The 26,670-nt window shown below is 45.3% G+C and overlaps 1 protein-coding gene across 1 annotated transcript; it reads right to left on the bottom strand.

Annotated features, from left to right (window-relative positions):
• Nucleotides 1-11,189: 11,189 nt before the first annotated feature.
• NPM1 (nucleophosmin 1) lies at nt 11,190-24,333 on the bottom strand. The gene is made up of 11 exons (XM_040603226.1): nt 24,191-24,333; nt 23,354-23,433; nt 20,303-20,422; nt 19,400-19,493; nt 18,621-18,724; nt 18,014-18,075; nt 17,483-17,537; nt 15,825-15,914; nt 15,122-15,223; nt 12,528-12,602; nt 11,190-11,549 (listed from the first exon to the last, which is right to left on the bottom strand). The coding sequence occupies exons 1-11, from the start codon at nt 24,252-24,254 to the stop codon at nt 11,511-11,513; spliced, it is 885 nt and encodes a 294-aa protein (XP_040459160.1). The 5' UTR covers nt 24,255-24,333; the 3' UTR covers nt 11,190-11,510.
• Between the last annotated feature and the right edge of the window lie 2,337 nt (nt 24,334-26,670).

The raw sequence follows: 26,670 nt of genomic DNA, 5'->3' as shown, positions 1-26,670 counted from the left end.
AGGTTCATCCTGCCAACCCTCAGAGCTGAGCCTTTCATACCACTGACATTCTGTACCAGTTTAAAGCATTGCATTTTCCTCCTTCGACAAGAGTGGAAAACACTCAGCAACCAGAATATGGAAGTCAGGACTTCTGGGTGAGGTTTTCAAATCCAAAGCATCCCACACGTGACCTGCCCCCTCTCCCGCAGGAGCAGAGCCTTCCACACACCAAGTGCATCAGCTGCTTTACATTACCAATGTGTGGGTTGGCCTTGAGGACCTCAGGGTCTTTAAGTAGGATGATGGCTTACACAGTATCTAAAGGAAAGTTCATGCTTTTCTACTGCATGCCTTCATAAGACCAGTTTGACATGGAAAAGCCATTGGTGATGCACTGGGGAAGGGATGGAAGTCCCTACAGTGGCCACAAGCACCCATCCCACCACTTTGGGGCTTTGCAGCATGGCAGCCCCATCACCTGCCAATGAGAAAATCCTCCATAGACAGTGACTGATGGTGTTGCCCAACACCCAAGCCAGCCCAGGGCTGGTGTGCCCAGATAGAAGCAGCATGGCTAGAAAAGTCATTTGTGAAGCAGCTAATATTTATAATTTCAATTCCCCCAAGAGCATGGAAACAGAGCAGCTACAGCAGAGCTACAAGCTACACATGGAAAAACCTGTCACAGGTGACGCTGGCCCAGCTGACACAGAGTGTACCAGCAGCACGGCCGTCTCCCACCACTGCATCCCAGCTGGAGCTTCAGCTGCCAAAGGGATCGGATCCATACAAAGCAAAAGGCACCCAGACACCTCAAAGAGTGGGAACTGTCAGGGCAACACCTTGGGGGGTGCTTTAAAGAGGGCACTTGGGTTTTCTCTTTTCAATTATGAAAACATTTCATTTGCAATCACACACGAGTTCTTTATTTAAACTAGATCCATGTTTTGTGCATCAGTAGTCTGACAAAGCCCTTTAATCTTTAAAATCCCAGTAGGTACCTGAAGAATAATAGCAATATCAAGTGGATCTCAGACTACCAGCCTCGAAGAACACAGCTGAACACAGAAAACAGATGAGGCCGCTCACGTGTATCTGTGGAAAAATAAAAGTATCACTTAGCTGCACATTGTTACAATATGTGTGTATGTATATATACGATATTAAGAGCTCTGCACCCACGCCTATTGCTCCACTGCTGAAGGTTGTGATTTGATCCAATTCCCCACACAAACCCAGCCAGCACAGCCAGTGCCCACTGGAAAATGAACACCTTTATTTTAAGCTGTTTATTTTTCACAGGGCATACTCAGGGTGCCAAGGCTGGTGTTCCTAAGAGCCCAATGCTCACAGCTCTACATCAAGCAAGACGCGGGCCAGGTAGGTCCCTGCGCTGTGGGGCGCTCCCCGAGATCTCCCAGGGTTACTGCCTTTCACTCACCCATGCAAATGCCTGAATTAAGACTATGTCCTACAGTGCCTCGGTGGCTTATTGGATTAGCGACTGCTCTTCAGCAGCTCAAATCAAAGTCTGAGCAGCATGACCTTTCACTTGCAGGGCTGTGAAGGTGCCCCCAGTGAAATGAGTTTCCCTTGCCCTGCTCCAGTGGTCCATATCACCCAACGAGCAGACATTTCACAGAGCATGAAACCCATTCAATGGGGCCAAGGACTTAGCAGCATGCTTGAGTGGGAAGCCTGCCCACCCACTGGACACTCCTTTGGAATGTGAATGAGAAGCCGGCAGCACATGCCAGCACAGGATCCGGCCCCGCTGCACCTGGCATACTGTGCCACTGGAGCCCTTTCTCCTTTACATCCAAGATGTAAAGGAGAAAGAAAAAAAACAGGCTGACGTTTTGCAAAGACCAAGTTCAGCTCTGCATCGCAGCACTGCCACTGGCGAACAAACCTGTGCGCTGCTTGCTCCTGGCATCTTCTGCATCCCCAGCCTCGGGCTGTTTCAATAAGCACTTCTTCCTGAAAAGCAGCTTGAAGAGGATTTCTACATTTTAAACCTTCAGTAAAAGGAAAGGCAACTTTTAGAAGGGCTGTGGCACATATTCTCTCTTTATTCAGTCTACGCACAAAAAGGCAACTTTATCCCAAGGTAAGAAGAGATTTTAGAAACACTTCTGCCACATAGCCTGGACAGGCAGGGAGGGAGGGGATGCGGATGCTTTGCAGTTACTGCCACTTGGTAGAACTGCCACCTCAAAACAACCCTGAACTGGTACCCGGGAGGACAGGACTTCAGCTTTCGCACCATGATATTCAGCCACAACCTCGTGAAAGAAACATGGTGAGGAGCAAACAGGACTCTGATTCCGCCAGCCACAAAGTACCAGGCTAAAGCCCTGATTCAAAGCACTGGAAGAAAAGAGAGAGAGATAAAAATAAAAGTTGCATGAAAATTCTGCAAAGCAATTTGCAAGTCGTCAGCGTGCGAGGTGCCAGCAGGGCCAACAGAGAAGAGAGGGTAAGGCCATGCAAAAGGTTAACAAGCAAAGCCACAGTTTCTACATGAAAATGCATCCCCTGTGCCAGCCCTACAAGCACCTGCGTGGGTAGGGTGCTTAGCGTGGGGCAGGTCACAGCAGCCAGGAGCAGAGGTGCACAGCCTTGGTGGCTTTCCAGAGCCCTCTTCAGCCGCTAGCCTGGCTAACGCACCCTGCGGTGCTTCCCCCACATCTACAGGCAGCGGCTCCATCCTCCTGCTCAGCGCAGCTGGAACACAAGAAGAACAGGGCAATCAGGGATGTGGTGTTTAGCAATTCTGGTGCTTTGCAGCCGTGGCTGGTCCCCAGCATCTTGCTTCACCGCGGGCCATCAGACAGCAGCTGCAAGGCTGGGAAGCTGCTGGGTGCCACTGCTCAGCCCCTGAAGCTCCCAGATTTCGCTGCATACCAACAGGCACAGGGAAAGCTCACTTATCAGCTAACCACAGATGGAATTTAGGTTTTAGCATGCTGAAGTTTCTCCCTGGACGTAAACAAACCACGCGCAGAAGAACAACAGCAACCCAAACCATACGTCGTCAGCTTTTACACCAGGTTTTCACCAAGCTCCGAGACAGATGAAGAGCCAGGGAGATCAGCACAGAGCCAGTGCGTGTCTGCAGCCACTCTGCTGCTTGCCCGGACTTTGAAAACACATGGAGGCCTAGGGAATGAACCGAAATGGGGAACAAAGGTGTAAATAAAGCGAAAGCAGAAATGCTGAATTCCCACAACGAGCATTTTAAACACTAATTCTGGACACGCATAACAGAGTTTTCCTTCACTGCACTAAAAAAAGAACTCGAAGCAGTGCTGGGTGCCTTCTGCTGACCGAGTTTTTAGCTTGTGACTGTTGAGCTGTGCTTTATAAGCCCCACAAATCAGCCACCAGCCTGGAACACATGAACTGCACCATGCCATGCCAGCCAGTGGGGATGGCAACGGGAATTAGAGGCATTAATCCTGCAAATACAGAAGCATCGATCCCCTGTGGTGACCAGGAGCTGGGTGGGCTGAGATGCAGGTGTGGCATGACCCCATCTTTTTAATACGAAGTATTTGCTATTTCATAGCCACTGGGCAGCCCAGCTGGACAGAGGTGAAAGGTCTCTGGAGCCCAAATGAAGACAGCACATCCATTAGTCAGCATTAAGGAGAGAATACGTGCGAGGGGTGATGTGAAGTCCCAGCTCTGCTGGAGTTTGCCCTGCCATTACCAGGGGAGGCCTCTCCTGGCCTCCAGGAACCCTCGCCTTGAAGAACGATTACTGAAAAAGCACATAATGCATGCCAAATATAAGCAAGCACAAAATACCAGAATAATGGGATAATATGAATAAGAAATACAAATAATAGGGTATCATTCTGTACCATGAATACATCCACCTGGGACAGCCTTCTGTAGACTGGAAGGGGAGGGAGCTGGCGCAGAGCAGAGCACCAAGTCCTGGGAGGATGGAGGTGGCCTGAAAACCCCAAAAGCCGCTGCCAGCCAGCCCAGCATTGCAGACAGGCTGTCCCAGCTCCAGAGAGAGCAGGGATGCTCCCAAGGGCTTCTGCAGCCAACTGTCCTCGCTGGACTTCTTGGGAACGGGGGCAAGAGAAGCACCTCTTCCAGCTCTAGACCACATGCATGTCTCACAGCCCCACGCAAAGGGAGAACCCAGCATGCTACAACCCTTTCTCTGATGTCTGTCATTACTTTGTAAGAAAAAAACCCAACAAACTAAAAAAGTCTTATTCAGCAGTCAGGACTTCAGGGTTTGCAAAGGTTTTTCTCCACTGAAACACCTCCCAGATTTCAATGGGATTTAGGAACTGAAACCCCAGATGCCACCAAAAGCTCCAGCACGCTTGTTAAACAAACCTCAGTGTTTTATCAGCAGAGGAATGAGGAAAACAAAATCACTGAAAATGACAGACATCTCAAGCTAAAGGAGAGACTCATAGGCCAGTTCAATATGCTGTTCTCCTGGGTAGCCCACCTCCAGTGCTTGCCCCCACCCCACCGTCCCCCAGCCTGGCCACCCCTGCTCTGGTGTCCTGCCTGTCCCACAAAGAGAAGATGCCCATGGGCTTTCCTTGGCCCCACCACCCAGGAGCATTCCAGCTCCCCTCTGAAAGCATGTGGCAGCTGCTCAAATGATTCTGAAGGGAGGCAGTACAGGCAAACCTCTGCAAGCAACCCTACACAAACCAGTAGGAAATTCCACTTTCCAGCCTTTGCAGTGCATTAAATCCTAGGGCTTGGCTTCTTGGATTTATATTCCTCCATGGTTTCGTTTTTCAAAAAAATAAAAAAAATAAAAATCACAAGCTGTTAAGCTTCAAAACTTAGTATTTCCTTAACTTGGAGATTTTCAGCTCGACAGCTCTTAAACATAAACCTCTTTGACTGAAGTCTCCTGAATTAAGCTGTCTCCAGCAAGTCACCATCTCAACCCCCATCTGTGGAGCCTCCTTCTCTCTGGGATGACCGATCCCTTTCCCAGCCACTGCTATGGGCTCCTGCACTGTCCCGGCTGCTATCTCACAGGCAGGACCTCACGTGGAGGCTGCATGACCACACGTGTCCCCACAGCTGGCACATGCCACCCCAGGGCAGCTCAGGGCCGATGCACACACAGCTGCAGGTGCTGAACAACTGGTGATGTCCTGGACCTCTCTATACCCCACGTCACTGTTCTTGGTGATGGCACAACCCAATAAACAACTTGGAGCAACCTCAGAGCAACTTTAGGCAGGCCTGGAGACAGACACAGGACAGCTCTTTCTGAAAACAATGCCAAGAAAAGTGTGTTTTACTAATCCTTTTGAAGAGGACCTGTAGGCTACACCTCACTTCAGAGCAAGGACTCCAAAAATGTAGCAGATGGATGGCTCATTTTCTTGGCTGTTTACACAAAAATATATCCAAACGTGGCCTTTTTCTGGAAAAATCAACGTCACAGGCCAGTGAAGAGGAATCTCTGGAAGTCCCATTCTGCTGGGGCATGCCCAAGCACCTCACACCCCTGCAGGCAGGTAGGGCTGAAGGCTCCATCCATGTGGAGGCACACGGCAGGGCAGCGCTGAGCTTTTCTCATCACCATGCTTCACCGTGACTGAAAGGAGGGCACCCGTCTCTGTTGTGCTCTTGGTGACACTTTGCCACACAACACAGAAGGGTGGATGGATTCATGCAGGAGCACCATGTCCTGCACTTGTGTTCAGAAGATTTTTCTGGAGACTGAGAGCACGAGACTGACGATGGAAAGACAGTGCTGCTTGCAGCAGCAACAGATAGAAAAGACTGGAGGAGGAACTGATAAGGATTAGAAAACAGAGAGGAGAAGCCTGAGGAGCAGTGATGGACCCAGTTAGCAAGGAGAAGGCTGTGCAAAGATGTAGAAGTGGGAATGAGTTGTAACATACTATGCAGAACCATAAAGCTGGAGGGAACAAGCAGAACCACCTCTCCTAGTTTGAGACCCTAAAAACGAAGCCAAGATCGCCCGATCTCCCAGTCCTTCTGTGGTCTCCGGAGATCACGAGGGTTGGGTCCCCTTCATTATGGTGATCCCATGATACATTATTGCCTTTAGCTATGGGCGGGGGGGGGGGGGTCATTTACTTAAAATCTATTTTTCCATGTGGACAATTTGAAGGAAATTCTACTTAGAAGTATGGGAAAGAGTTAAGGGGCAGGGAAGAATGTCCTAAAGGCCAGAGGTGGCCTTATTACTAAACTGAAGGCATTCTCTATTAGCTGCAGCAGCCCACTGTTCACAGCACCCACACATAGGTGTGGCATTTACATACAGGCAACAGCTACAACAGCAGGTACTTTGGGAGGCAACACTCAAAGCAACTCTGGGATAACATATACTGCCCCAACATAGCATGACCTGCGTCACTAGAAGCCTCTCATCGAGGATGCTCTTGGGAAAATATCCCAATTGCAAGCTGTGGGACAAATAAAGGACTAATGGGAAAAAGTTACACAAAGCAGGCACGGATAAAGGTGGTTACAGCAGTGAAAAGCCAAGTACCTCAACAAGCTACAATATGCCTTCAACTCTCCCTGCAATTATTTCACATTTAAAAAAAAAAAAAAAATGCAAAAACCTCAGGCTTAATTTGAAAATAGCTTTGAGAATTTATATCCTCACTCAAGAGGAACTTATTTTCTCTTAAATACCAGGTAAGTGAACGGAATTGGATGGGGCTCAGCAGGCTTAGGGCCCCAGCAATTAGCTGAAGGGATCTTGAGTAAGACTGCAGGACCCTTTGACAAAATTGCCTTCGGTTTACAAAAAAGACTGTTTCTAGTACCAGCATTAACCAAACACTAAGTCTAAGATGAACCAATTGTGTTCCGAGTGGCCTGATCACATCCCCTTGTCCCCTCCTTTTGCCACCTGCTGCTCAGGTATGCCAGTTTCCATCCCCTGGCCTGGGCCAGGCTCTGGGCAGCAGCACATCGCTGCCGGCACAGCCGCCTCCGAAGCCGCAGGTGCTGTTAGAGGACTCCTGCCGAGCATCCCAGTGGGTCTCTGTTTTTCTCATTCTCACTTTTGATCCTCAGCCGCCACCTTCTTGTTTTTTGATTCACTGCCCTTTATCATTTTTCGTTTTCTCCTTTTCCTTTCCTATCCTTTTCCTAAAAAGGCTCTTCTGGCTTGGTTCAGAGAGCTGATAGAAGTGGGAGAAGAAAGTTTCTGAAGTAAAGGGCAGAGCAAAAGTCAGCCCCTACAAGTGACCACAAGCCATGCATGCATACAGTTACAGGAGTCCAGTGGTCTCCACGGAATGCATATATCATCTTAATTAACATTTAATACATTTGATTGATTTGGTCCAAATTCGGCGTGGTTTAAAATCCACTCGCCCAACACAACCCAACAGCCAGCCATTGAAGAGCTGATCCAACATGACACACAGAATTGCTCCCAAAGGCATAAATGCAGATAAAAAACCAACAGCAGCAGAAAGCAGGGGACTCCCTCCGCTGTCTGCAAAGGGAAGGCTGAGTCAGGCCCTTCCAGACACACCCCGAGGTTCTGTACCGCATCTCCTGTGCCCCATCACGAAGCTCAGCTCTCCCCGTTCAGATTAGGAGAGCCAGGACTCAGACAAAGCAACTCCTAATAAATACCAGATCGCAAAACCTCCAAACCTCACTCAACACAACCAGTTGCACTTGCTGCCGCTTGCCAGGACCTACTGCCCATTAGCCAAGGCCAGGGAATGAAGGCGCTCCATCGAACGCCTGCTCCAAACCACCCAATTCATTTGCAGCTTTTCCTATGACATTTTGTAAGTAGGATCCAGGCTTTTAATTCCCCTTTGGGAAAACGGCAAGAGAAATAAGAAATGTGCTTGTTCCACAGGGAAAGAGGGAAGGAAAAGCCGGGAGTTTGGCTGCTAGTCAGTAATGGCACACTGGAAGGAAGATGGGACATAGCTTGGGGTATCTGGGTACGATTACTGGAGAAGGAGAGGGCAGAGAGCATGTTCCAGCATGAACTTAGCCCCTGAGGGACTGTCTGGGTGGCAAGAAGCCCAGAACCGCCACCCATCCTGGCCCTGTTTTCCATTACCTCAGCCCACACACACTCCCTTCCACCCTCCCGCCAGCCATGCTCTGGTTGTTCCTCTCCAAAGGCTGCAACAATTGCTGAGCACAGGCAAAATAACAGAGCCCCATACTCAGCGCAGTGCTTGGGGTCCGAGGCACCATTCTGGCAACCTACTTTGATTCACAGGGCCAAACAGAACTCCAGAGACAGCCCCAAGGTGGCCACAAGCACTTTTCTTGACCACCCTAAGGAATAAGGCACAGACCAAGACCTCCTGAACCTGGAAAAGGGTTTTGTACTGCAGGACAGTATCCTTCTCATCACCTCCTCTGAAATCAGATGCTCAGAAGCACCAGACTTGGAGACAAAGCAGATCCGTACAGAGCAGCTGTACCCACAGCCACCACCGTGCAGCACAGGACAGCGCTGCTGCACAGCCTGCGTGGTCCTGCACAGCCGCGTGGCCTTCCCTTGTCCCACGCAGGGGACCACCACCAGCTACCCTCTCCTTGTAAGGAAGGAAACACTCATGGGAGGAAGCGATGCATGGAAAAAGCAACGAACAGAAGGGTCCTCCAACAGGTAGGGCAGCAGGGGGAGAAATTCGTGGGAAAAGCAGAGGTCAAGGGACAGCCACCTTGAGAGGCATTTTACCACCCCGTAAAGGAAAGACGAGTTTCCCCATGGAAGGTCAAATTTGCACCAAAGCGTGACTATGTACCTCCATGCTCTCAAACAAGCCATCCTCAAGGAGCGGGATCACACCGGCTTACAACCCTCAACATTGCCGTCAAAACATCACAGCTTTGCTCTTTGCTGCCATCGTGCCATTACCACCGTAAAAACGTGCTTCAACTCTGCAGTCAAGAACAGTACTTCAACAACCCACATCTGGTATTTGGTATCTTCAACAGGTATTTTCACATCTGAACTTAAACTAAGGCGTGTTTTTTTAATTCAACCTCTAAGGCTCTGTTCATAGTAGAAGAACTGGCAGCTGCACCTGAAAATCCCGGAGGATATGGCTGCAGAGCCCAGCAGCCCCACGGCGGCACCGGATGGCCAGTCCCAACAGGAGCGAAGCCTCTGGAGCCGTGACTGGGAGGAAGAGGAAGAGGCAGGCGCTGTTCTGGGAGGGATGCGGTGGATCACCACGCAGCAGATACTCACGCTGACCACTTCTCACAGCTAGAGCTGGTTAAGAATGTCAACTGGCAGTTAACAGTGAACAGCTAACGGGGGCCAAGTACAGTTGTTTTTATGCCAGGATGCAAATGCCTCAAAGATGCTCAATGGCAGCCCAACAAAAGATTTGACTGGCATCATACCTTGGCTACAGGACAGGGATACATTTTCCTTTAGAACTGCCCAGACAGGCTCCATCTTCCCCCTGCAACCCTTGTGCAGAGCGCGGCTGCTCCCCACGGATCTGCCTTGGTCAGTGACCTATAGACAGACAACACCCTGGCTTTTCTTAAAGTTTAACACTCAGAATATTTTATTGGCTGGATAGCCTCTTACTGAAATTACTGTACAATTTTCACTTGTTTCAGCCAAAATTGAGGGCAATTTTGCTTAAATAAGCCTGTCTGTGCCATTAGGTCTATTTCACCAGGGAAATTTGCTCTCACTTGTGCATATGACATCATCTATTGACATAACCCCACCGAAACCATTTTAAACCCTTACACTCTGCCATTTCACATGCTGCAATTATACTCAAGTTTAAATGAATCTTTGACGCTAGCCTTGCACAGTGTTTCATTTCTCTACCATGCACTTTGCTTGGCTTTGCGTTTCCAAAAAAAGTATTTGCTTCCGGAGGCTTGCATTCATTTCCACCATGCCCAGAATCTCAACTAAAGAAAACTAAGGTTTTTGTAATTGCAAACCTTAAAAATATTTCCAGCGACAATTTTACAAACCAGATTATATATTCTCCTTCTAGAACAACCTGGAAAAAGAACACCCGATAAAAAAAAAAAAGAGACCCCCATGCCCAATTAGGACAACCCAATAGAAGATTTTACCATGTCTTGTGAAGGTAACCGCTGTAGGACCCAACTGTGCAAGTCCTTCAAGTGGAAAACACCTCAACCAGCTAAAGCTTGCTTTAATGCCCTTCTGTTCTCAAATACGATTTTTCTGCTGTGAAAAACACTGGTCAGTTGCATTAATGCTCACACATTGCAAGGATTAAATCAAAGTTTAATAGTTACCATACAACTGCTTAAATATTTTCTTAAGTATTCTTTCATCTTCATACCATTACTGCAGTTACTACACATAGACATAGCATTCAAGCATTTGAAGTGATACAGCATTTAAACAAGAGCCTTGAGGAAGAGTTCAGTGCCAGCCATGACATCCATGCTTTCCCCGCCCCCCCCCTTCACCTTAAAAAACCCTTATACCTTGGCATTTCTACTTCTTATGACAACCAAGAACGGTCCAAATATTTGTTTCAACTCTGCCTCATAGCATCATTGGTAGGCAATAATCAAGAAAGACTGAAGGAACTGACACAGGACCACCTGCCCATCTGAGCTTTTGGGATTTGCTGGAGATTAGTTCCTCATCATTCCCAGGAATTTCTCCACTGGCACTGATCTCCCTCAGTGAGCTCTCTAGGCACACCCTACAGCATTCAAGCTAATTCTCTTCTCCACAAAACCCTCACAGGAGTCATTACGTGAGACAACCTCAGAGACTGCAGCCCCTCAGAGGAACACCACAGCCAGCAATTCCCAAATCCAAAGTATTACATTTTACAAGCAGAGTCACAAGCCCTACAAACTCAGTTGTTAGAGGGAAACCATAAACCAATGAGCAACAAAGCTGGTCAGAAATTGAGATGCAGGAAAGGCTGTTTTAGGCAATTATGTAATTAGTGGTTGCTTCCAGACAAGAATAAAGCCCTGCTTACCACTTAGTCTCATTTATATTGTCAGCTTTAAAACCAACTCCAATTCTATGAGCTTTACAGCTACTGAGCAGATGACTGGTGAGAAGACTATCTGATTTGTACTTGGTAAAAGAGAAGTAGCTACAATATTTAGCAGTAGCTTCTATGAGAACTTTAAAGCCTTGTTATCTTCTGGGTTCAGTATGCCAACTACCCCCAACCCATAAAAAAAAGAAACGATAGTACTTTATTAAAATACTAAATTTTATTTTTTTTCCACGTACATTTAGTCTCCCCACCATTTCCATTTGTCTGACCACCACCACCACCACCATGCCTTATCAAAACATTCCATACATACTTAAAATGAAGCTGAGGGTGGAGTCCCGTCTTTAAAAACTAAACAGGCATTTTGGACAACACATTCTTGGCAAGGTAATCTGGATGACATTTATCAGACACAGTAGGGAAAGCTCTTTCAGCATTTGTAAAAAGGACAGCCAAATAATGGTTACAGAAATAAGACTGCAGATTTTAATGAACTGTTTAAACTGTTTTCTTTTCTTACAGAGTCTGTCTCCACTGCCAGAGAGCTTGAATGACCTGGAAGTGTACACAAAAAGTTAGAAATTGAAATCCATTTTTCTAATTATTTCCAGTTTACTACCTCCACTTACTCCACAAAATACTGACGTTAAATTACAACAAAAATGCATTTCTTTCAGAGAAAATAAAGTTCAAAGCAAGACATCAGACCCTTCTGCTAGAAGACTGTTATTCCCTGTAAGTCACAATAGTAAGAATTCAGTGAAGGTAAGCTAGAGGATGGGTGTGGACCAGCTAGGCAAATATTGGCTGAACTCTGCCTACCCTGGCTCATGTCAGACCAACTCCAGTAGCTGAGGCTAACTGCTTTTAAACATTCTTTCAAGAACCTATCAATTTGTCTATCAGACAAGTTTACTCTGAACCACTGAGGGAAGTAGGAAAGTGTAAGGAATTCTGTCACTGGAAGAAAGTTTTTACTTACAGGAATTTTGATAGGGAAATCTAAGACACATTTTAGCCTAGCATATGTTGAGTAATAACTAATTCAGAAACTTGCTTCCTGATACCACCACCTTTTGGCTTGCCCTCTTACAAGAGTTCAGTTGACTTTGGGAGAAAACGTAGCAAGAAAGCCATAATCTCAATCACAAAACAGTTCCCCCGCCCAGACACCCTCCCCAACAAAAGGCTGAACAGCAGACTGGCCTAGGTGGCCAAATTCAGCAGCAAGGAAAACCACAGCTCATTTCCTTAGCCAATATGGTGCCAAAAGGAAAATTCTGTGGGTTTAGTAAGCAAGAGATAATTTACCAACCATATAAAAGCTGGAAAAATGTAATAAAATATTAGCTTTCCCATCTTAGCCAACTAAACCCCTAAAACTGTTCCCATTTATTTGATTTGAAGTATTGTTCGTGGTTTGTAACCCTTTGAAACAGTCCAAGGCTTGTAAAGATTAAGAAGTGGAAAAGAATCCCTAAGGCAGGTTATAAAAGTTTTTGGACTTTATCGAGTTCCAATAAATTCAGTTACCTTCTGGTCCTCCGTCCTGAAGCAATTCTTAACATAGTTGGCAAATTTGGGTTCCAGCTTCGGAAGGGAAGAACCCTATTTTGAAAAAAAAGCAAGCTTTAGTGTATGCAGGTCATTTAATGATTCCAATAAGTAACTCATGAAGCTTAAATCCCTTGCAACACACACGGAATTTTACTGAACTCACCTTGCAACATCCCAAACCAATCTGCTTTTAAGTAATTTTTTCAATTTTGCTTTCTACAGTACCCAGCTATTTATTAGTGCCCGCACACTAAAATGCCTGTACAAGCATCTTCGTTCATGCTCAGAAAACCTAATAGCAACCATTCATCACTTCAAATAACCTTGCCTGTAGTCAACGTTCATATGCTATCCAACTAAACTAGAACTAATTCCGCATCTACGGATTCCTACTACAGCACTCAACTTGAGACATTACTATCCTTCACAGGTAGGTTTTAGACTTCAGCTCTGTAAAGCAAAAAATTTAAGTGATCTCCCACCTACCCTTCAAACATCAGCTCTAAGAATTTAAAGAACCACTCTAGAAACATTTGTTTCCATCTCTGAAATGTACATACTCAAATGTACAAAGCAGATTCAGTAATAATTAATGAACATGGTTTATCTTCATGCCTTTTCCCATCTCCAGGCAAAATAATACAGCACACCATCTTAAGAAACATTGATTTACTTTCACATGCCCAGTGAATAGTGTTTTTCCCATTTTTCAGGTTTATCAGTTGAAATATACCTAGCCAACTGCAATAGTACACTTAGCTGCTACTTGGCACACTGCAGAGACAGCAATTTTCCGTTCAAAGTAAACAAAGCTACATTAGGAAGATCTGAAACTGCAATAGTGCAAGCAAAACGCTTGGATTCAGGCATTTTTTTAGTTTTGTATTCTGTCAAGTACTGATGCTTTTCTATTGGCTTGCTGACATCTACCTACTACATAATACAGCAGTTCCCTCTAAAAATTTAATAAAATGAGGGTTTTTCAAAGCTGCTAACTTGCTGGCTGTCAGCTAGAAGTGCTATTGTATACGGCAACACACAAACCTTTTGCCTAACTAAGATATGCTTTCACACCATCTCTGAAAACATTAAATTAAGCCCCCCGCTATTGCTTCTACGTATTTGTGCTGACACAGCATTTCCAAGTGAAAACACTCTTCAACAGAAAAGTTGCCGGTTATCTGGTCTGCATGCTTCCCTCCATAGGGACATCTGTCTACTGTGAGTAGCTCAGCCACTTCTGCTTACACTGCAGAAAACACTAATCGTAGCTCCTGAGTCATGCAAAAACCCACCCCAGCATCCACTAGATCCAAGAGGTTAGTTTGACCTAGCAGAATGATACCATCCATCACTGTCAGGTTCACAATTTAGGGATATGTATTTCGATCTCAATCACAATCTGTCATTGCTCACTCCGCATCCACTCTATACTGAAACACTTTTTGTCTTGCTTTTGCACTCCTGGGATGAAACCACCTCAAAACATCCTAATTCTTTGGATTACTTAACTGCCACTGTAAGGGGGGGAGGTTTATAAGCTCAGACCAAACGAAAAACCAACTCACCCAAAAAACCCATGGAATTCTTCAGAGCACTGACATAAGCCAAAGACAAAGTCTCCCAATAAATAATCTGGTTCAGTCACAAACGATCTGTAAGCACACCCCTGAGCTAGTGAAGTAAAACCAGAACTACTATAGTCTAGATGTCGGGTCCTCACTACAATCTATTCTCCCATACAGGTGCATACTCAAGTGCACCCATAGCTACCACACCGGTTCCAAACTTGGTTAAGGGGGGAAAAGTATGGCTACTACCTGCTACACTTTTACCTAACCAGCCTATAATTAAAATGCAATTTCATTTTAATATGTAAACAGCAGCTAAAAAGAACACTCATATGCATAGCCATGAAGTGGTAGTCAAAGCTACTAACAACCAGAAACCAAATGACTGCCCTGTGACCTTCAAAAGATGAAACATCTGTTGAGAGACTCAATCCCAGATACCCAGTTCAGAAAGCAAATGCTTTCAGGTCTTTATTGATTCATTAATACATCACAAGGACCTATCTCCCCCTTCTGGAAGTTATAAAGCTTTACAAGCATCTGGCTACGAGTCAGATACTGCTTTAAAACCAAGTTATTCCAAGCATGTGAGGAACTCTGCTTTACTCTAGGCTGCCTAAAATAAAATGTATGTGCTAGTTAAGACACCTTTAGAATAAATATCACCCAAGGTTCGTTGCTTTGTTGTGGGGTTCGGGTTTTGGTTTTCTGTTGTGTTGGTTTGGTTGGGGTTTTTCAAATTTTAGTTTGAAACAGTTCACTAAGAAATACCAAATTACTAATCACCAGTACTGGAAGAATACAAAAACAAAGCATTTTTGCTTTGCAGAAAACACAGAGCCTTCTTTTTCTCCCCCACAAGTTTTCATTTCTCTGACCTTCAACATCACCATATTCTGCACAGCCATCAGTGACAGGTAACCACTTCTTAAAAACACACAATTCTTCTGATTGGTTTAAGTGTGAAAATCTGAGAACCTGAAGTTCCTGAAAACTCACCTTATCTATGGACGCTTGCATTTTTGCTTTAATCTCCTCTAACGACAGAGGGACTTTTGGTGTTTTTGGAGTTAGGGATTTATCCTTCTTGGAATCTGGAGTCTGAAAATTATTTGTTTCATTAGAAACTTGTACATAAATAAAGCTACTTTATAACATATAACGTATACAAGATCAAGTTTTCTAAAACCAAGAATGTTCAAAAATCTACTGTAGAATTTATACAGAATAAATGAACTAGCTATCACAGATACTTCAGTTAGTTTTCAAAGTCACAGAAGTTAATCTGTGCTTCCAACACATTCCTCAGAGACAAGGGTAAGAATAATATTTAAGTTTGGAGTTATTACAGTTAGCATAGCTAGTAGCATTGTATGCTTCTGGGCAGGTACCTACACAGCACTTTCCCAACAGAAATGAAACAAAAAATATCCCAAACATGCAGTGATTTAGAGTTTACTCCACAACTGCAGCCATATTCGATCATGCTTTAAGATGATCTTAGCTGGCGTGGTCACAGCTTAATCACTGAAGAGTTTCACAGGGGAACACAACGCAATGAACTGTATCCCCAAGCATGCTTCGTATTAAGATTGAAAAACCTAACTTAATGGTTAGTACATTACTTAAAGTTACCACTGGGCAAGAAAGTTAGCTCCCACACTAGAATAAACATTTGTTTTACTCATTTGTCTTCACTCACTTTTGATTTAGATGCTGGTGTGGACGGCTTAGAGTCTTTTCCATTTTGCTTTGCTTTCTGCATATTTTTTCCTGAAGCCTCACGGACAGGCTGAAAAGAATGCATTAAGTTCATTTGCCATGAAAAAAAACAGTAAATGTTAAGTCTTCAGTAATTTTTAACGAGCTTAAGTGAAAAATACGTACTATTTAACCTCAAAAAGGCATTTTCACTGCCCATGCAATACAATCAGCATCCATTATTTAAGCAAAAAGCATATAGACTACAGGAACTCAAATGAAAAACGACTGGTGTAGCACAATACATAACATAACCAAAACAAAGTTTTGTTATGATGCCAGACAACTATGTGGGACCTCCACTACATTTTCCTTACATATTACATCTTTATATATTACCATGCAGACTTTTGGGGCAGACCTTGCCTAAAGACTAATTCTAGACAGCACTACAATTCCAAGATGAGATTCAGTGCTACCTGGTTTGTTGTAACACAACCATTACCTCTTTTGTTTGGCATTTCATACAGAAACACCATCTGGGATGTGCATGGGCAATACCACATGTGCATTGAGGAAGTGGATTCTTACATTCCTATATAAATCAAGAGACCATTTCGTTCAGCCACACTAGATGTGATTAGATGGCAGGAAATCTGCAGTTCAGCTTGTCTTTACCAGGCCTTAAATTATTGTGCACTATCACCTATAGAAATCCATTTGGACAGAGCAGCATATAACAAAGTAAAACATTAAATACTTGTTTCTAAACAGCAAATATGAACACATAGATTCAAGCCCAAGAATGCAAGTTCAATAAAACTACCTTCTACCTCTGCAGTTGCCAAGTTGTCTTACCGTTCATGTACCACCAGATGGCACTCACGGGCTGATGTAACTTCACATTAAAGCCCCTGGGCTGCCTGAAGGGAACACCTTCTCCAGTGGGCTCACATATTTAGATCCCTTTTTTATTCAAAGTTAGGTTACTAAGACCTTATTCACAGCATGCATGACTAAGTGAAATTGCAAAGCATAACCCGCACCTTTGAGCGAGATTGTTTGCTACCCAATACTGCACATGTGCATATACATGCTGTTGAAGAACCCAGCCATCCCTCTGCAGCAATGTAAATAAAACATGGACTCGATGCACACACTGAAGTGTTTTGATGTCCTACCACAATTTCTTTATACAGACCAAGCTGAATCAAAAGCATCCCTTTCACACACTCCAAACAGCTGTGCTTAAACTCAGTTTCGGGGATTATCTGACTAATTACTGTCATCCTTTTATTGATATCATCCATTATAAAACAAAACACTGCAAAACACTGCAAACACTTCAATTAGCTTCTGCGTTACCATAAATGCAGAGTTCAAACCTAAAAAAGCTACAGCTTATGCAAACACAGCTTCCCCCCACCCCAGGCTCTAGGGGTCTTCACGAGAATCCTCAAAGATGATTCTATCAGGACAGGTAATTAACACCTGTTAGCAAGAGGCATTAGCACTTGCTCCCTTTGCCAGAATAAACTTAGCTGCAGACACTATGCCCACCTGGCGTTATCGCTCTCTTCCTTTCAAGTTCATTGAACAGGCTGTTTAATCATGGGTGAAGAGGGTCACAGTGTGTTTATATATATCTATGCCACTTACTTTCTTCACTGGTGTTTTCATTTCTTCCTCATCTTCCTCCAAGTCATCCTCATCACTACAATTAGAAAGTTAGTCACTCCTCATAACTCAAGATTCATACAGCTTTACCCACATTAGGAATTAATCCTCCACCTCCTTCCCAATAAAATGTTTTATTCATGAAGGAAGCAAGTAACCTTTCCAAGTCTACCTTATACCCACCTTTTAGTGTTTGGCCAAATACTACCATTAAAACAGTTAAACACACTCCTTTCTGTTTTAATACTGAAGGCGTGTAACTTCAGATTTCTACTAATACAGAAATTCTGAATTTATTAAGTTAATGAATTACATTAAATGAAGTTTTATAACCTAGTATAACATATTTGAGTAATGGTAATTTAGGTTGCATTGTGGAGATAAACGAGATAATTCTGCTTTTATTTGTAGCAAAGATAAAAAAGGAGCTTGCTCACTTAAGATCCAGTTATGTCAGAATTCATATTCTGAAACAGTTAACCCTGTATTTCAAAATTCAGTATCAATACATACTCATCATCATCCTCATCATCTTCATCATCCTCATCATCCTCTTCTGCTAATTTTGCTTTTTTCTTTAAAAAAAAAAATCAAGTATGTTACACATCAATACCATTTTGTCCTAATAAACAGCAACCTTGATCCAAAACAATGTCGCATAATGATTACAAGACTATCTTCCATCAATTTAACTAAAACCCAAGAAGTTACAGCTGCCAATTCAAAAGCCATTGACAAATTTACAGCATACTCGGAGCATATGAACCTTTCCTCTACACTACAGAGCTTTAATCAACATTTCAGTTCTTGCAGTACATGCTGATGTTTTTACCAGAATCTGCACACTCGGTTACTGCAGTGGACAAAACTTCCACATAAAAGTTGCCTCCATATTAGCCCCTCCAGCAAAGGTTTGGAAACTATCTGTACTTAACTAAGCTTCTGTAATTTAGTACTTGTCAAGACCCAAGAACAAAATAATCCTTCCCAACATATATCAATCAACAGACCACATATTAAGTGAGTCACAGCAAGCCATCTAACTGCTTACTCCTAGAGGCAGCAGTGATACCAAACCAAAAGAAAATTCTGCGGATAAGGTGATTAGAAGTATATATACCTGTGGTGTTTTAGCTCCTCCCCCACTTGCTGGTCTCTTTGTGGAAGTGTTCACAATTTTTGCATCATCCTCCTCATCATCTGATTCTGGTTCTTCCTCTAATGCTGACGAAATGATGGCAACGTGTAAAAAAAAAAACCTACCTCATTCAACAGTTAAAGCAAGACTGCTAGTAAGAAACAAACGGAAGAGTATCACCCACAACTAAACAGGCATGGTCTCACTGAGGTGCTGGATGGATAGGAGGAAGCTTCTTACTACCAATCTAACCACTGAGACCAGAAACTTTTTCTGGATGAGTGTATGCAGGCACTACAGTGAAACCCAAAATGGGTGAATAATCATCCATATGCTGCCTGTAGTGGTCCTCACAGAAAGAAGCCATAGAAAGTCAAGAATAAAGTTTACTTTATTTCTAAGAAGACACATTTTAACAGAACTTCTAAAGAGATGAAGATCAGTTTCAAAGAGAATTCTACATTCACAGAATCAGAATCGTTTGGAAGGGACCTTAATCTCATTCCAACACCTCTGCTCAAATTGCAGTGCTGACAAACATGCCCCTTATCTATACAAGACAAGAGCCAAGAAAAGGAATACAAGAATTTCTCTGAAGTCCTTTGTCCCACTAGTTACCTCATGCCTCTGAGGACAGTGAATTAAAACAATCACAGGGTATTTATTAGACAAAGTACTGCTTGAGACACCAGATAAATCACTCAAGTTCTGCTGGTGCTGACGGGTAGCAAGATCAGACTTGTAACCAGAGCAATACATACCTACGAGATGTTGACCACTAACGTAAACAGGCCCCGAACCGCATTTCAACCTCAAGACCACGGGTGGTGTGATCTCAAAGCCACCTAATGAAACCTAAGGAAAAAAGCATTGTTATTTATTCAAATATTGCAGGTAAAGTGTGCTTAACACACAATCCATTCAAATGAAACCAAGAGCAGCAACGTGTAGACTCCAAGGCTATTACAGTTAGTGACTCCCAGTTTCTACCTGACAGAATATTCCAGAAGTGTCAAGTCAAGGTCAATAAGCCACAACAGGGTTTACTACGCTCTCGTTGCTTATCATAATTAAAGCACAAGTTTCAAAGCCAGACCAATCCACATTTGTTTTCTGCTCCTCTTGGCAGCAATTCCAGTTTGAACATTATCCATCACACCTGCCGCCAGCATTGTGCAGTTCCACTTGTACAACATCAGCAACACCGATTCAAATTACATTCCAGATGGCAGGAATGACAAGGGTGCCCTTAAATCAAGAAAGGGTAGCAGTCATCTTTAGAATGTCTTAAGAGCTTGGGATGTGCAGAAAAACTTCATTTTTCTCATCCCAGTCTCAAAGAAAGTAACACAGGCTATAGGTGCATCTGCTTGCAAGCGCACACATTTATATATGTAGAGATGACACACGTAATTACTACCACTTAAGAAAATGCATAATTTGAACAGAAGTCTATCATCTCTATGACTACAGTTAAGTCTACTAGGCACAAAAAAATGTACTCATATTTAGCTTGTATTTACTATACATGCCAAAACTGACACTTGTCTGAACAGACCACTGTGCTAGTTTCGCTAAAATTCAGTCAACTAAAGCCTTTTCTAACTAGTCTTTATCATCTGAGACCCAATTCACAGGAGATTTTTCCAAGTTCCTGTACTTACCGTAGGCTGCACTGACATTTTCAGAGATGCCAGTACTACTTTAATCGGGTTGCCTTCATAGTCCAATGCTTCTGCTTCTACAACATGTAGTTCATCTTTGGCTCCAGCGCCTAAAGTAACCTGTGAAGAATAGTGCACATTCTGAGAATCTTCACAAATATTCTGAAGTCTTTAAAACACTGTCCTGCATCTCTCAAGACTGAAGTCTGTAATTCTGACTGCTAATGACAGAGCTGCACGCCTCCCCAAGCCAATATCCCTTTTCCCCATGACACCAGTGTCCTGTTGCAAGGTACAACTCAAGGCATGTTTTGATGAGAGTGAAAAGACCTTTTGCTCCTTGGATTACCATACTAAAATGAGTCAGTGGCCACTGATGCTGGCCAAGGGAAGAACTATAAACACATGCGTAGAGCAAGGGAAACAGCTTCCACTGCTGCTACACAATCACAGCCCGTCCTTCCCCTTCCTGCCATGTTTCATCTGCCAATTGCTTCACCTTGTCACACTGCACACTTTTTGATTATTTGACATTCAATGAAGAGTCAAGTCTTAACAACTCCTCCATTCAGTACAGTCATTTATGCATATGCCTTCTGCATTAACGCACCAAGGTCTGAGGGCTGCTGTCCCAGAGCATTTCACAACTCAAGTGCTGGGATTTCTTTCACTGAATACAAGCCTGGCACTTTCTGAAGACTCAAAAATCATAGCTGCAGGGAGGCAAATGAGTGACAGACAGATGACAGGCCTGAAATTCCAGTTCTCTGAACCTTTGGCATCTGAGTCAGGATTACTTGCAAGAGACATGAAAACCAAGAATCCCTTGAAGGAGTACAATTATTCCTGAGACCAGTGATCAAAGCTCTCTGCTTCCTTTCCCAATGCCCACAAAGATTTCCACCTTCCACAGAAGATGTAGATGTAAACACTTCAGGCAGAGATATACAACTTCAGTTTCCATTCTTCAAGAGCTGAGTTTTAGGCAGGCTGTAATGATGCAGACCAGATGTATCAGTCTGAAGGCTGAGAAATAGGTTATAGGATTCACCACTCCTGAAAAGTTTTCTTACTGTAAATTTAAAGAAGTGAAATTGCTGCTCTGATCTCACCTCTCAGAGGTTAGCAACACCACTGAATCATTCAGGCAGTGGGACTACCCAACCAGCACAAGAACTTAAGTGCATGCCCTCTACCCCATTACTCCTGTCATTTGCACCAGCTCAAGCAATACTATGGCACTTCCTATCAATTTACTTACAAAATGTCTGGCAAGTGTCCATTCATGTGCCTTAATTTCTACACTGAAGGAACACACACTGGTAATAAATAGGTAATGAAGCAGGAACCATCTCTATACCCTCAGCTATCTTTAATAAGGAATCTGCAGAAGCTCTCATGCCACTTTCTGTCTCTCAACATGCATCAATCTGCCTCCCCTTTCACTTTCATCTCCTTCTGTACCTCATACCCAAGTCCATCACCATATTTGTATCTTAACTGACATGTGCCAGTTAACCTTTTATACATCTAGTCTTTTATCAGGTGCACAGACCAGTCACCAGATACTTGCTACCTTCACACTTTATCTTTCATCAACTCCCTCCTCCACTTGACCAAGGTATTTCCAGTTTGTCATGTTATTTTAACCTCCATTTCTCCTGTGTATCATCTTTTGTCTTAAAAAAGACAGGTTATTGACTTTTTACCCCACAAGCCTAAAAAGTAAGTACTAGTATGCAACCAATCTGCTGCTGTCCCCCATGAAGAGTGCTCAGCATCAGAAGAGATGCTACAGGTAGTTTTCCAATAACAGGATCTTTAGATAAAGCCCTACAATTCAAGTATCCCTCAGTGGGTCATTTCATCTGCATGACATTCAGCTATGAGAACTACCTGCACGAACTCATCCTATACATACTTTACTGCTAGTCTTCCCTCAAAAGAAATTCTAATTAAGAACAAATTAGTCACTGTCAAGTGCAACCTGTAATTTTCATAATGTGCAAGGACTGAAGACACGTGATTCATAAAACTGTAATGGCTATATTAAAGTGCTGTAAGTATCACTGTGAACAGGTTTGGAAAGCATTACTATGCAAGTCTCCAGAAGGAAGAAATTCTGCTATAGGAAGTAATATACAATTATGACTCTCTTGTTTCCAGGTCTCATTAAGGTGTCTCTTTTTATTCAAATAAACACAGTAATAAACTATAAAGTAGAGGGATGCTACAACTCTTCCATTTCCTTGCCTGTAAAGCTGGGGCATATTCTTCTGCTAACTAAAAAGTAACATGCTCAGCCCAGAACAAATTCCTTTAAATACTGTCCCTTGCTTGTGTGCCAGCAGGAAGATCTAAGGACACTTTTAAGAACTCAGGGTACAAACCCTGATTTCCAGGAGTATCCTGCTCAGTGACGAGTCTGTTAGATTAATTATCTGAATGAAAGCCAGCACTTCCCAGTTACATCCTTAGAGAGAGTGACACCAAAGACAATAAATGAAAACATACACACACACAGAGCACCATTTAGTTTTAGTATTTGCTACTTATGGAAAAAAAACAAAAAGCACTGGAATGATGTTTGGGGAATATATGGAACACCTTTTCAAAATAAAAAAAGTTTATAATACAGTGTACTAGAATATGCCCATGTAGGATTCTTATAAATCTTACCCTCCTTTGGTGCTCCTGCAGCATCTGACCTATTGCATTGCAAATGTCAGCATGTATATTCTGGTCTTTAATTTCAATAAAAATTTGTTAAGCTTCTGTGCATTCATTTTTAAACTCTGCCTCGCATTGCTTGTTGTAAACAATGAAACATCAGTTAATATCTCAAACTCTATTTTTTTCAACACAGCAAATATTTCAAGTGACATTGTATGCTCCCCTCAGTAAGAGAAATTTATTATTTTAATAGATTCACATAAAATCCTACACCGTTAAAGAAACAAGTTTAAGGAAATAAACATACACCTTAAATCTCGCTTCTCAAAACATCGCGCTACTTAAAAAAGAAAAACTTAAAAACCAAACAATACTTGCCGTTCTCAGAGATAACTGATGCTCATTTTCTTCATCGTCTACTTTGAACTGATACTCCTTATCTGCTTTAAGCTCGCAGCCTGTGAAAAGACCATTTAATTACTCGACTACCGTTTTACCAAGATGCAGGTATTCGCTAACAACTTATTATTTTACAACTTGCTGTTTCAAGGCTCTGTACTCGCATACAAAACGGCCCAGCGGTGCTGCGGCCACACGAGCGAGGCAACACGTGGGGCGGGGAAAATCCCCGGCGAGCCCGCGGCCTAGTGCCGGCCACGCCGCTGCCAGCGCGGCCCTCCCGCTCCGAGGCCATCCAGGCGCGCGGCGGCCTCCGCGCTGCCCGGGGGCACACCGCCTCCCGAGACTCCGGCAGCGCGGGCGGGCGGGCTTGCCCTGGGGCTGCCGCTAGGCCAGGACGGCACGGCCCCGCCGCCCCCACGTGTCCCAGCTCCCGCCGCCCGCCACGTGCTCGGCGGCCGCCGTCGGGCCGGGGCTGAGGCCTCGCCGCGTCCTTAGGAACGGGCGGGGAGAACAAAAGCGGCCGGGCCGGGACGCGCCGCGCCGCCGCCACGTGCGAGCCGCGCGCCACGTGTGGGGCGCGCGCGGCCGCTTAGGCCGCGCGCCCCCTCACGAGCCGGGCCTCCCCGCTCCCCTCCCCTCCCGGCCGCCCCGCGGCGCGCAGGCCAGCACCGTGCCGCGGGCTCCACCGCCGCGGGGCCCACCACCCTGCCCCAAGGCCTCAGGGTGCGGGGGGGGGGGAAAGGGGGGGGGGGGGGAAGGGGGGGACCGGGAGCGCGGCAGAAGCGCGGTGCTGGGACAGCGGCGGCCCGTTACCGAAGAGGAAGGTCTGGGGGCGCAGGGGGCCCATGCTCTCCATGTCCATGGCGCTGTCCTCCATCTTCTCGGCCTGCGGGCGCGCTGAATGGGTGGCTGCAGCGCTGCGGGCGGACGCGCACTAAAGGAAGGGGCGTACCCGCCCCCTCCCAGATATAGCCCGCGCGCTCTCGCGAGACCCGCGCGGCGGCCACGCCCCCTCAGCCCGCCGCCACGCCCCCGCGCATGCGCAGCCCCGCCCGCCGCGGGCCGCCGCCGTCGTGAAATGGAGGCGGCGGGGGCGGGCTGCGCGGGTTGGTGTGTGTGTGGCTGGTGCTCCCGCCGCACAGGCGCGGGCTAGCCGGCGGCATAGGGGGAAGGGGCGGCCAGTGCCGCCCGGGCAGGTGGCCGCTTGCCGCCGCAGCCTGGAGGGGCCAAGCAGCGGTGTGAAATGGCTGTCGTTGGGCGGGCGGCGGGGGTCCTGCGCGCTCGGTGCGTGGTGATGCCCCGCCTCGCTCCTCAGTGGTCTCCCAGGCCGGCCGGTGCCGCCTCACGCCCGGGCACGGCGCGCAGCGCCGGGGGCTCCGCTGCCGCCCTGCGGGCCCGGGCCTTGCCGAGGCAGCAGGCCGGCGTTCTTCTTTCAGACCCTGCTGGGAACCGGGCCTGGGTCGCAGAGCAGCCGGGGCGAGCGAGGAGCAGCCGCCACTGCGCTCCCGGGCAGCCGGGCCGGGCCCTGCGGCAGCGGAACGCGCTGCCTCTGCGTGGGCGCCACGGGCTGATGGCTCCTGGCAGCTTCGGTTTAAAAAATCCCAACCGACAAAAGCAGCGGCCCCTTCTCCGGCTCGCGTACCTGCTCGGGTGAGCTGCCGTTGTGGGTCACTGCTCCCCGCGCAACTGGCCTCTGAGGACCAGGGAGCAACAATGTTTCAGGAACCCCCCTTTCAGCTGATGGGTGATGGGAGCCATGACTTCGTGTGAATTGGCACATGGGGATGCACATCTGTCACAACAGAATTAAAAGTTAGATTTTAGTTTTGTTTTTCTGGGTTGTTTTTTTTGTAGTGAGAGCCACAAGCCTTGGAAAGGTTTGTGTATGCATCAGGACAGGCAGCCCGTCGCTGGCCCTGGGCAGGGGACACCTTCCAGTTGCTGGTCCAGGCTGTCCTTGTGTCCAGCAGCTGGTCTGTAAGAGTCAGGTGTCTTGGGAGCTGTAAATTAGCTAATCTCAAGATTACTTTTACCTGAACACTCAGTCTTCAAAAATAAAAGCATATAGCCTCTTACTGCTCTTATCACTCCATTCATTTGAAATGTGTCACTCAATGCCTGCATTCATATTCATAAGGAAGAACGTTTAAATTCTGTTGCTGAAAATGAGAAAAACTGAAACAAAAAAGAATTGATGTAGTGGTAGCAATAGTCTTACCTGTCAAAATGTGTCACTCATCTTTCTCGCTCGTGCAAAGCTCACCCCTTTGAAAAACAGTAAATACAGTTCCACAGTATATACATTCATCTTCTTTTTGAATGAAAAGTTTCCTATTTGCAAGATACAGTTAGTTTTCCAAATACGAGGTTGCTTGAGCCATGGGTTCACCAGGATACGCTCCCCTACAAGCCTGTTAACATTAAAGCAGATTGTCTACCGAGGTGTTTTCAAGTGGATTGCCGCAGGCTAACTAAAATACAATAATAATAAAATTGACTTGTGTGTGAAAACAAGGTATAGGAATAAATAGTAGTGCAGCTTACCGCAGGAGTGAGGACAGGGGATCTGGGCTGCTGTGAGAGCCCTCTCTTAGAGCCACAGGATAATTTTGGCTGGAAGGCACCTCTGGAGGCCACCTGGTCCAGCACCCTGCTCAGCGCAGCACCCATGTGGGTCAGCTGCGAGGGCTCGGTCTGCCTCTGCAGTTTGCCGGGCTCCTTTGCTACAATGGTGCAGTAACTAACCCATTACAGCTGATTTGGAAATGCTGGTATGGGTTAAAATTAGTGGGATATTTTCTATTTCTTTTCTCCTCTTCCTACTAGCTCTTCTCTTTACTTAAACATAAGGCGACACACTTGTAGCATGTGACAAGAGTATTTAAGCAAAACCAGAAATAGCAATCTTTTTGTTTTCTCCTTCCTTTGCATCCTGTAGTAGAGATTGTTAATCTGCAACCTGTGCATCACTTGTATGTATAGAAATAGCACCCTGATGAGTGTCAAAGTTCTAAAAGAGGAGAACAGTGTGATTGCTTAAGTATCACAAGCCATCCTTCCCATCTACTCCACTTAAAATCTCCCCAGGAAACCAGAGAAGGAACAGCATTTATTTAATTTTGTAACGTTTGGTTCATTTCTTACTATCTTTAAGAAGAAATTACTTGTAAGGGTGGCAGGTTGGCACTGCAGTATAGAGGAGATACAGGAATTTGTGAAGCGGCAGAGGCAGGAAAACCCACTGAGTGTGGTGGCTGGTGTCACTGGCAGAAGAAAGGCATCATTAATTGATC

Source organism: Falco naumanni, chromosome 8, assembly GCF_017639655.2.
Source record: "Falco naumanni isolate bFalNau1 chromosome 8, bFalNau1.pat, whole genome shotgun sequence".
Lineage (NCBI taxonomy): Eukaryota > Metazoa > Chordata > Aves > Falconiformes > Falconidae > Falco > Falco naumanni.
Note: the sequence above shows the minus strand (reverse complement) of the source record. Positions and strands in the feature narration are given on the sequence as shown.

Coding starts and splice junctions, on each gene's coding strand:
- NPM1 (XM_040603226.1), bottom strand. CDS start 24,254: ATGGAGGACAGCGCCATGGACATGGAGAGCATGGGCCCCCTGCGCCCC. Junction 23,434..24,190: donor CCCCCAGACCTTCCTCTTCG/GTAACGGGCCGC, acceptor GTCTTTTCACAG/GCTGCGAGCTTAAAGCAGAT. Junction 17,538..18,013: donor GATGATGAGGATGATGATGA/GTATGTATTGAT, acceptor TTCTAATTGTAG/TGATGAGGATGACTTGGAGG.